Source organism: Dermacentor silvarum, chromosome 9, assembly GCF_013339745.2.
Source record: "Dermacentor silvarum isolate Dsil-2018 chromosome 9, BIME_Dsil_1.4, whole genome shotgun sequence".
In the NCBI taxonomy this organism is placed as follows: Eukaryota; Metazoa; Arthropoda; class Arachnida; order Ixodida; family Ixodidae; genus Dermacentor; species Dermacentor silvarum.
This window is the reverse complement of record NC_051162.1, coordinates 132,746,793-132,758,452: the sequence shown is the minus strand read 5'-3', so window position 1 is coordinate 132,758,452 and position 11,660 is coordinate 132,746,793. Positions and strand designations below refer to the sequence as shown.

Here is an 11,660-nt window from a genome sequence, read left to right as displayed (position 1 = left end):
GGTGATATCAAGCACTCTCAAAAAATGTACCAAGATATTCAGGTTTCCTCCTAAAACCTGTGAAACAAATGTGTACATTGAAAATGATCTTTACAGCGAAATTAGCCATCTCAAACACGGAGGCGAAAAGAAGGCGTTTGCTATTTCCACTATTCCCTGATGTCTCTTCGTGCCCTGAGTAAGATGGCGGCGGCCTGGCTTCACTTTCGAATACAGTGTACTCTTCTAGTACACTGTACTTTCGAAGCAGCATTGCCACTCCAGAAGCTTGCACTCCTGCACTAGAGTGTCCTAGAACATCACTCTACCTGCACTGAGCTCAGATGTTCTCCATCCAAGTCTGAGTTACTTCTCTACAAGAAAAGACCCAGAAGTGGTGGCCATCGTGATTGGAAACCGGCGTACGTCCGAAAGCGAAATACGGCTTTCCCTGGTGACAGTTTTCACGTGACGTCACAGCGCCGTCTGCAAGCGGTCGTCCGCCATGTTGGAGCACTGAAACCGATGCGCGCGAATGTTTGAGCGCCGCATGTGTAGTCTTTCGGCGTTGATTTTGCGATTTGCGAGCTATCGCGTGTTCAATGACGGCGACTGCCAGGCGGAAGGTATTCTGCCCATGATATTTTGCCGAGATGGTGCGCACAGACGCGTGCTCGCTACGTAGCAAAATCAACATGTGCGACGGTGTTGATCCGTACACGTTGTGCGGTGGGACCGACACGACTACGGACGTCAGGCCAGGAATAGAGCTCTACTCGAACATGTCCGTAACAAACACATTGAGGCAAGCTTCGTGGATACCGCGGCATATGTCCAATAAGAGGCGTTCGTCGTCGCCATCGTCGACTCTAATTCCATGATCACTTGCTGCGCTACGGTACGCACTTCGAAGCCCTTGGTATCCGAACAGGTTGCAATCGCGCTGGCTGTGCTCGATGGTCGCAGAGGCAATATATAGCGAGTCCAAGGCGGCCATTAAGGCCTACCAAACCGGGATGGTCTCCCCTCAGGCATTCCCTTCGCATTCTCCAAAGCGTGAAAAGTATCTCTCCGCATTCTTTCATTTGGTTTCCCGCTCACTTGGGGTCGACTGAGGACTCTCCCTAGAAACCCTAACGAGAGCGCGCACGAGGCCGCGCGAGGACTCACTGACCGCGCCGCCTCCGCAGTCCCCCTACCCCGCGGGGAACCATTGCACACGTATAATGAGATCACCAAGCATTACTATCTGTCTAGATGGGTATTCCCCCTCCCGCACCCTGCCTTATGCAGGGCGCGGGCGGTGACCCTTCGACTTTCACAAGCCCGTGCGTATCCTAACCTTGCGGTTCCTCACGCTATATACCCTGAAAGGTATCCATCCCAGTGCGGACTACCCTGCCTGTGGACTAACGGCAACATTAAACTATGTGTTGTGGGAATGTGAAGCCATCGGCTCCGCCTTCAGCGAGGATAGGTGGACTGCGCTTTTGGGCAGCCCCGAACTCAACGACCAAACCCGGGCCGTCCAAAGTGCCCGCGATCGGGCCGTCAAGCTCGGCTTGGCGTTCCCTACGTGGGACTAGCCGGGCGGCGCGGGGTCTCCCCTGCGTCTTCTCTGGACCTAAATAAAGTTATTTCACTCACTTTCCTCTCGTCGCCCTCCAGCGCGGTCCCAGATACCAACATGGCGCCGGACGATAGAGGCCGCGCCCTTAGTAAAACTATGGATTGTACTACTTCTACTGTATCGAGACCTGCCTGCTAGGCTTATAGGTATGCAAGACTATCAGTAAATTGACTAATGATAGTATACATATTTTTCAAACTATCGATAGTGTAAAATAGACGATCGGTAGTAGTACTGGTAGTATACTATCGACAGTTTTTTTTTTTTCTAGCTAGTGATAGTACCACAAATTTTGCGATAAGCGCCCGTCAGTACCATTGAGTTCATGCAATTGGAAATAGGGAAACGTCGCCAATTAAGTTTGTGATGTATTGTGGTCTGTTAGCAATACAATGTTCAATCCAAGCTAGAATGCTAGGGCTTACGTTTAAATTATTTAGTTTAAGACAAATCAGGCTCGTCGAAGTGACAAGACACGAAGTGGCGTCGCAGACAGACAAGATCAAACGCTTTGTAAAAATCAAGAAATATGCAGTTGACGCCCGAGTGTGCGCGGGTATGTGTTTTTAAAAGTGCTGTTAATCTTTCCTTGCACATCTTTGACGTCGGAGGGTGCGCGGGTATATAAAGATGAAGTGTTCGCTCTGAAATAAAATAGTTGCGAGTGCAGCGAGTGTCGTGTATTCTTGTGTCTTTCCACTTTGTCCTGGTCAGTGCGCTGCTTCACCAATACGGTATGACGATGCATTTGGTGAGCAATTCATTGTCAACAGAGGAGAAGGGATCTTTAGTTAGCAAGTTAAGTGTTCCACTAGAAAATTATTTTTCGAAGCCATGCTGACCTGCCGTGATAAAGGAGTTTTGCAGATGATGGCGTTCTAATAGCTTACCGAATACTATTTAGTAAAATAGGTATATAATTGAGGGACGGTGTGGAGTAACTGTATTTAAACAACGAAACCACCTTTCCCACTTCCCAGTCGCTGGGTAACTGGCCAGAGACTGGGAGAGTTAAAATCACGGAACCAGAGTTAAAATAACGGAACAGTACATTTCGGCGTTTTTTTAATAATTTCCAATGGATACCATCAGGTTCACATAATGGAACTGCCAAGTTCTTAAGTGCAACACACCAAGTAAGTCAATTAACACATGATCTATGGGGAGATAATTAGGCAAACGAAATTCTGCAGCATTAGCAACATGAACTTTCAAAAATGACCCAATGAACGTTTCATTTAAAAAAAAAAGTACGAAATTCAGATCTAGAACAGTTAGCGTTCAAGTCACCAACTCTTTTTTTAGTAAGTGAAGCAAGTGTATTATTGAAAAAGTATCTTTTGTATATTTACGAGGCTACCCTGAGCAGTGCGAAATACTGCTGTGTGGATGGAGAGGCTTGCTCTGGAAACTCCTCGCAGTCGTGGTTACACACATTCGCAATACAGACATCTACAGACAGCTTGAGCTAGTTCAAGATTAACTGGTCGAGCCCCGTATATATATGCTAAATAAAAATATGTTCTCTACAATCAGGCCTGCCAAAGCGCTTTGCTTGACATTGATTATCTTCCTAATTGGATGCAATATTCGATTGCATCCTGAGGATGCAATTCTGTATAAATTAGGCTATAGTGCACTCAAATCTAACGGTCTGTAATCTTAAGTGTACAGCGAGACGGGGTCAAGCGCGGCTAACCATCGTATCTCGTCCACGTTTAACTATCGCATTGTACACTTATCAGCCACATTATGTGCATCAAGAAATCCACGCAGATGATGTAATGGCATCCCCTTTGAAACGGGACGGAGCTTCCTCGGCAAGGTATATATCTCAGGCGTCCCGTCGCTCTCTATATATGCGACGAGACTCTTCTCAGCGGGTGGCGACGCATTTTCTTGGCGATCTTCGTTCGAACTGTTTGAAGGCGGTTCGATGCTGTCGGATGCGATTCAACCCCAGCTGTCGCCTGAGCTGATACTAGATCGCAACAATCAACGACCATTCAAAAATACACAATATGTACAAATTTATTTACATAACGTATTTACACATGCTTGTCCGAAAGTTGCTGTTGTACAAGGCCCAGGCTCAGCCATCACCAGTGACGCCGATGCGACGAGGTAGTTCAGTTGCAGTGGTTCATGAGGTAACGAAGACGGAAGCCGCCCACGTGAGGGTTCGCAGCTTCGAGGGCTTCTATTGGCTGTGGCGGTTCCTGCACTCCGGGACCGGAGGCCAAGTCTGGCCGTTCGACGACCGTGATGAGTGACATGTGTGGATGGAGAGGCTTGTTCTGGAAGCGAACAAAGTCATGTTCAGGTTACAGCAGAGCACGTGCACCGGACATGCGCAATAATAGACATTTACAGAGAGCTTCAGCAAGTCCAAGTGGGCCGATGACCCCGCTACGTCCCGTTAATTTTAAATCTATTTTTCTCATCCTCAAGGCCAAAGGAACAAAAATGCAGCGAGTCCTACTCATTACTACATTACAGTGTGGACTATCAAAGCCCGCGCGATTAAAAAACTGAGCCAGTGCTGCTTTTGTATGTTAGCGCGAAAAAAACGGAATATAATAGAAGACGCTTCAGCGTACCTGTAGGCCGTGCGGCGATTGTTTGATGACTGAGAAAGAGTCCTTGACGAAGCCGACTTGGGCTCCGGCGGGCTTCTGGGCTGCCAAGTGCTGCTGCATCTGCTGGTGCATGGTCAGCGCGGGGTGGGACACCATCATCTGGTGGTGCGGGGGCACTCCGTGGCGGCCATCGTGACTGACGTTCACGCCACCGTCGAAAGCGCGAGTGGCGAAGCCGGCGCCGACGCCGCTGGTGGTGCCACGGGGACGCGACGTCACCACGGAAACCGAAAACGGCAGCACCTCGGCTGTAAAAGGAGAATGGCGTCAACGGCATTGTGCATACCCACGTGCCTAGTATATCTAAGCAATGAACCGGCACAGAACGGAGGACGTCTTCCATGTGTGCCATACAGTGTGGGCAGGTATACTCACAGCTGACGCTTCCTCCCGGGAATCCTAGTCCGCAGAATCGGTCGGAGCTGACGTCTTCCAGGATGGCCCTGTTTCCACCGCTGGGCACCAAGAGGTACGCCTCCTCACAGCTCCTTGCTCCGGTCAGTGGCTCAGTGCCGGCGCCGATTTGGAAGGAATTCGGCTCGGTCGGGCTGTACTGCACCACACAAAAGACGATACACGGTGAGGCACTGTCTGCGATCCTTTGTTCCGCAAGCGCCTACCAACACGTATTCCATGCAAACACTAAAATGTTATGCTATGTGAGGAAGTCTTACGGCAATTTGGCAGAAGCCGAGCTGTTTCCTGAAGCAGATGGTGTACTTGTGGTCGGCGATCATCTGTTGTTTCAGGGCATTCGGCTGGAAGTTGAAGCTGCTGAACTCGCCCGAGGGGGCCGTGAAGTATTGCAGGCACGAGTCGGGCGCTGGAAATGCAAGTAAGCAGGTTAACGTCATCGGGACGGCACTGAGAAAAGCGGATCGCACTCCAGCGCCAATCTAAGTGTGCACTTCAAACCTACCCTTGACTGGTGAGAGGCAGTGAACAAAGGAGACCCGGATGTGCCACTTGCGTCCCACCGGCAAGTCGCTGCTGATGCTGAAGCTCAAGACGGCGCGCGTTGCCTCAGACACGTCGACGTACACTGCGCAGAGAACAGGGCATGTTAGTGAACACATTCAAAAGGAATACACTGCGTCATTATTGGTAATATTCCGCATACTTATTGTGCAGTATTGAAAGCCACGGGCATGAGTACTGCATACCCCTTATCTTAGGTTCTGGTATTAACGGGCTTGCTTACTGTGCTGTCCGGCATTCTGTCCGCAGAGGGTTGGGTACGTGGTGCTCCCCAGGCCCGTGGAAACAGTGAACACATCGTCGTCGCAGAGACCAGCCCGAGGTCCGGTGGCGCGGGGCGGCGCCAGAGAGAACTGCACAAAGTCGAGCCGCAGCTGGCACACCTCGCGGCCGAAGGTGACCTCGGTGCTGCACATGCCACCACGCCGGTAGTCAGCCGGGAAATCCGGGTTCCGGAACGACGTCATGTTGCTTGTGATGGAGCCGCCACACGACACGGCGCTGTTCACCTGCTCGGGAACTGCAAAAGAAACACAGTTCAGTGCCGACTCAGACATGTGATAACGCAGGTCTTTCATTTACGGCAATGATTACGAGTAGTCTTATGGAATTGTTCTTGTTGCACCAGCAGACCAACTATAGTCAACTGAATCAATCGATCATCACCACAACGTACCTAGGACGTGGCAATGCCTTGCCACGTTATGAATATTCACTAGACAACCTCCTCCCCCCTTTCTTTCAACAGCATCACCCAAACACAAGATGGTGGATAGTGCTCGCGCAACCCTTGCGACCCTGAGAAGGAAGTTGCGAGGAGTTTGCGTAGACACGCTTTAGTTCACCTGTATCATAAGGCCCGCCATATTTCATTAGTAGAGGTCAGGTTAGAGCTCACCCTTGCAGCAGACGGTGGCCTGGAAGCAGTCACCGGACGAGACGACAACGCCGCCACCGTTGATGCAGTTGAAGTGCAGCATGCACGTGCCGGACTCGGTTCCGCTGGTGCCCATGCAGGGTTTGCTGCTGCCCCGGACGCGGTCCACGATGGTCTGCAAGAGCGACGACGGCCGCGCCCAGTCGGGCACTAGGCCACCGCCAAGGGCGCTCGTGGCCACCTGCTGCGGCTTGGGCCCCCCGTCATGTTTATGCGGCGCCATTGGCATCATGGAAGCCAGCATCTGTTGCGCCTTGGGCGGCACGTTGCTGGCCATCGCTCCTGCGGGAATAGACGAGAGAGACAATAAATTATGCGGAAGGTCTACACTTCCATTGCAGGGACCATGTGCAATAGAAAGGCTACTTCATCTAAACATTCTTTACCCACATGACTACATTTCTCACCCAAGTTCGAAGGCTTTCGACAGGCTGTCTCGTAATTATTCAATAGCCCTTACCACCGCCGAACCCTCGCTGAAAAACAAAGGACTAAGGCCTACAGTTTTCGGTTGGAAAATAACCTCTCGCGAATGCGCAGCACTTGCAAATGGTTCGTCAGGTGCAGCGTGGGATCTCGCCACGCTACCACGGAGGTCTACCTCAGCTGAAATCATTTCCTTATTGAGAACAGAGCGGTGAAGGTTCGTGAAACAAGCGCTTCTTACTATATAGCCAATGAATTTGTCGGACGTTTTGGAACAAAAAAGTTTCATACCAAAGACAAATGTGAATTATGAAAAATGTGAATGTCAATTATAGCGCACGTCTTTTTTTTTCTGCTCTTTCTCGAACCTAAACTTTGAATTTAATAACACTCTTAACTAATGTGTCGGTGGCGTCGCGCAATGCTCTACACGAGGTGTGCGTTACTTGCTCGGCTAGTGCAGCGTAGCTTGCAGGATACACAGTTGCTGTAAACATTCATTGACTACAGGGTAGCAGAAAGGACTCCAGACCGAGCCTCTCCTTGCACGCATTTCTCCACGTAGGTGAGAATAAATTGTAGCGAAAACAGCATAGCTTAACTTACCGAGAGCGCAGGCCACCAAGATGGCATGGAATGTGACTAGGACAGGCTGCATGACCTGGGAAAAAGAAGATACCGATTTACAGCAAAGTTCAACCTAGACACCAGCAGCAACTAACACACGTATAGAAAGTTCATGCTTACTAGGGAGTGTGCGAGCTCGATGGGAGCTGGCTGCAGACTGCAGTTGGATCCTCGTCGCTGGTTGAATACCTTCCCGCTGTCACGTGGTCGTCCTTCCCGTGATCCTCCGCGCAAGGGGTCTTTGTCTCCGTAGTGAGAAAGGAGGCCTAGCACACTGAAACGTGTTCACTCACTCGCACCATTCACTCCCAGCGGCATCCTCATTGGCCAGCACCCGAGGCACGTGTTCAGCGAGGGGAGGGAAGGAGCGCCAGCCCCTCCTTCATGTCTCCGCCTCTCCGCTAACAGCCCCTCTCTCTCATTCTGGGGGAAAGGGGGCGCTTGTCGCCTCATCCCAGCCCCCCCCCCCCCCCCCCCCTGGTTTTCTTTGTTTTGTTTTTTGTCACTGCTCTGCTTTTCGGACGTTTTTCAAAGGATTTGCTTTTGCGCACTCTTTTCTCCCATGTTATTTCTTTAGCTGTATTCTTTACTGGATCATACACTTCCAGCTCAGATGGCTCTATATTTTTTGTGTGATTTGACAATAAAGTGCCTCATATATATGAAGGGGGAAAAATAATTTCAGAAACAAGGAGCAGCAGAGCCGAAATACAGGTTTTTTCTAATTGCTTACAATTCAAGCACTATAACATACCATACATAAACATCACAGATGAAAAAAGAACAAAAATGCGTAAAGATAGAGAAAGAAAAAAGAAGCACCACATCTCAATGCATTTTCTAACCTTAGATAATAGCATACAACTCGCATACGGGAGAAAAAAGCAACAATGTCAGCGAACAAGACGCAATATCAGTTTCATTAACAACTAGATCATTTAGTAACCGAGGTAGCCTGGAGCGAAACATTTGCGTTCCGTATTTAGTGCGCGATTTTGGCACGTGTCAATACTCTGGCTTTCTTGTATTGTAGGGAGCCTCGTATGGCTTCAAGATATCCATATAATTAATGTAGTTTAAACTTCTTTTCTTCTCTCTTTTTTTACGCAAGTACTAAACGATACTTTAAAGACACCTTTACTTTTGGTGTCTTAAGTTCCTGAAATAATGATACTGAAGGGAAATCATATGGTTTGTTACAAATAGGGCGAAGAGCCTTCTTTTGCAGAATGTACAATCCATTGATAATAGTTTCAGAAGTCGTACCCCAGATAATACAATAACTTAAGTGGCCCAGAAAAAGTGAATTATATATTAAGTATTTAATAGAATGAAGAAGGTAATTCAAGTAATAAAGTTTTCCAGTGATTTGTGAGAGCTTACGAGCAAGAAAATATATGCATTATTTCGGACTACATGTCATTCTTGTTTTGCTTGTTTCCTGCTTGCGAGTATGCAATCAAATTTTTCATTTCCGTGCTGCTCTTCTCGTGCCTTCTTTGCTGGGTCGTGTCTCTTTGCACTGGCTTCGTTTCCGTCAGTAACGAACAAAACAATGATATCCAAATCGCTGTCTGCCCGTACACGAAGGCCACTCGAAGGCGGGTCTTTCTTGGGTTTTCCTAACATTAATATTTTGTAAATGAAACGACAGGGAGTTGTGTCCCAACCTTACGCCTCCATCATCCAGAATTTGAGCAAATCAGAATGTGGCGCTTTGCTGTTAGACGCTTTTTTGTTAGAAAAGATAACACTTCAAGTACAACCACGCCATTATGTATTGCCCAACAAGGGCCCCTAGAGAAAAAATAAATGATGCCCACTGCCGTAAGAACGTACCCAACGGAAGCCGGTTTTCACTTGCCTTGAAAGTGGTGCAAGAAAAAACCACGTGGAACAGTATCGTGCTGTGAGCTCGTGTGTTCCTTAAATAAATATGTTTTCAACAACGTCATTTTTTTTTTTTCATACGGGAAGTTGGCGATCTCGTGGCGCACCAGGAGTTCTACATTTCTAAAACTTTCTTTGCCCCGGGGTTTCTTGACTGCTGCTGAAAGCTGTCTGCCCCGGGTTTTCTTCTTTGCTATCTGAGTAAATATATTTGTTGATAAATGTACAAAGATTAAATCTGATGAAGAAATTACGGTCACTCACCAAGTCAAGGTGAAAACAACACAGAGACGTTTCGGGACCCGGTCCCGAAATGCAAAAACGCCCGTGTCCCGTGCATTAGGGTCACGTTAAAGATCCCCAGGTGGTCGACATTAATTCGGAGCCCCCACGACGGCGTGTCTCATAATGTAATCGTGGTTTTGGCACGTGAAACACCAGAATTCAATTCAATTAAAGCTTCGCTTCACATGGATTCCAACATGAGCATTGGGCAGCAAATCTCTAGGATGTTGTTGCAGCTTCCAGCCTACTCACAGGGATGTAAAAAAAAAAAAGAACCACTCCAAGAAATGTGTTCATTATATAAAGTGATTTTCTTAACATGAGTGCCTCCATGCCGTGTACGGTTGTCAACCTCGTCAGATGTTATACACGATGAACGGGACGACGCAATAAATAGAAAGACACGCAGCCATTCCACTTACAAGCATCTGATCATCCTAATTTATGGGCTAATACTTTACACACACGTTTACAGGACTCCGTTAAAATCCAGTGCATTAAAGCACATTCTTATTTTCACGTCGGCTGGCGCTCGGAAAGGGCTCACTGTCAGGCAGCCCGTGAGTCCGAGGTCGCGGGATCAAATCCCGGCCGCGGCGGCCGCATTTCGATGGGGTAGAAATGCAAGAAACGTGCATTGGGTGCACATTAAAGAATCCCAGGGGGTCTAAATTAATTCGGAGCCCTTAACTACGGCATGCCTCATAGTCATTTGTGGTTTTGGCACTTGAAACCTCAGAATTTTTTTAAATTATTTTTCAAGCGTGACTAATCTAGATGCGATCACTGTGACAGAGCAACTGCATCAAAGTTGATTTATGTGGGTCTCTTATCACGCAACTTCTGTTGCTCATCGGATGAGAAAGCCATGCGTGCCACGTGGTATGACTGGTGCGGCAAGCCTGTTTCGTCTCGGCCGTCGTCTCGAAATAGTGTTCAAGCTGCGTAGAGAGTTCAAAAGAATAGAATGATTAGTTAGTTGGTGTGGCGTTATGTACAGTGTAGCGCAAATGGAACACGAGAGGTGACAGAAAGACGGGGACACGGCGCTACGAACAACTTAGGATTTTATCGCATAAGAAAAAAAAAAAAAAACACGAAGCGAAAAACCCAAAATTCCCTCCGATGTTACAGACCCCTCTCGGGAAAGAAACAAGATTTATTTTCCAAGGACGGGCAACTGATGCACTTATCACTTCTGCCTGGTTCTCTACCTCTTCTACGATTCCCCAAAGCCAGCTGATCAGCGTGCTTGACCAGCGCTTGTTTGTGACTAAACAGAGACATCCGCAGCGCGCGCCATGTGAGGCAACATGACCAATCGTAACAAGTTTGCCAACGTTATTCTTAATAAATTGCATTTGTGTTAACAAAAGGACCGAGTGCAGGCAAAAGCAGCGATTATTTCCTTTGCTCGCTCTGTGACGCTTTCGATGGTAGAAAGACCCGCCGTGGAGTCGCTTTGCTGCTAACCACGAGGTCGCGGGATCGCATCCAGGCCTCGTACGCCCGTCTATCGAGCGTTACAAATCCCCTGATGGTCAAAACGATGTTCGTGGTTCTGGCGCGCAGAACCGCATAATCTAATTTAATGGTAGACAGCGTGTCCATGCCAATAAAACTTGCTAATGGTTTCTTTTTTTTTTTTATCACAGACTGACGGCTCAATCAACCGTATCTTCGCAATGTCACGCTTTGCAGCCTAATTTAACACGCTCAACGCGTTGCCACTCTCTCCTTTCATGCACAGTTCATGGGACGCGATAAACGGCACGTTGTGCTTGTCAGGCATTTTTCCCGGCACGTGGTGTTTGTCAGGCGTTTGTATTTCTGTCAGGCGTTTACCCAGTATTTTGGGCGACGTGCATCGCCATGGCACAGTACACGTGTTCTGTCTTGTATGCAGGTCTCGTAAAATAACGTTTTTCCACTGAGCATGTCACGAATGTACAGAGCAAGGTGCAAACATGGTATGCATCAGAAGCAAACTCAAAACCCCCTCGGAAGAGCCTAAAAAGACGCTTTATTCGTATTACGGTTTAGTGTAATAAGGCCTGCACCACGGCACCTCGGTCACCCTTTGTTGCACGTGGTCTGCTCGCGCGTTCGGCTTCATGCACGTGCTCCCATGAAGGCAGCAGAAAAATGCGCCTATTTCCTTTCTCCCGAATCACCATATATTCAAATGACGCCTGCTTGATTAAGCGGGTGTCATTTGAATCACTATATTTGTCAAAGGAAATGAAGGACGCCGACCAAAAAGTGCTGA

General features: G+C 48.2%; 1 protein-coding gene across 1 annotated transcript; it reads right to left on the bottom strand.

Annotated features, from left to right (window-relative positions):
* Positions 1-3,676: 3,676 nt before the first annotated feature.
* LOC119463911 (uncharacterized) lies at positions 3,677-7,534 on the bottom strand. The gene is made up of 10 exons (XM_037724732.2): positions 7,510-7,534; positions 7,337-7,461; positions 7,196-7,250; positions 6,125-6,445; positions 5,450-5,746; positions 5,168-5,290; positions 4,923-5,071; positions 4,624-4,801; positions 4,210-4,496; positions 3,677-3,906 (listed from the first exon to the last, which is right to left on the bottom strand). Exons 1-10 carry the CDS (start codon positions 7,532-7,534, stop codon positions 3,739-3,741), a joined length of 1,728 nt encoding a protein of 575 aa, XP_037580660.2. The 3' UTR covers positions 3,677-3,738.
* Positions 7,535-11,660: the final 4,126 nt, after the last annotated feature.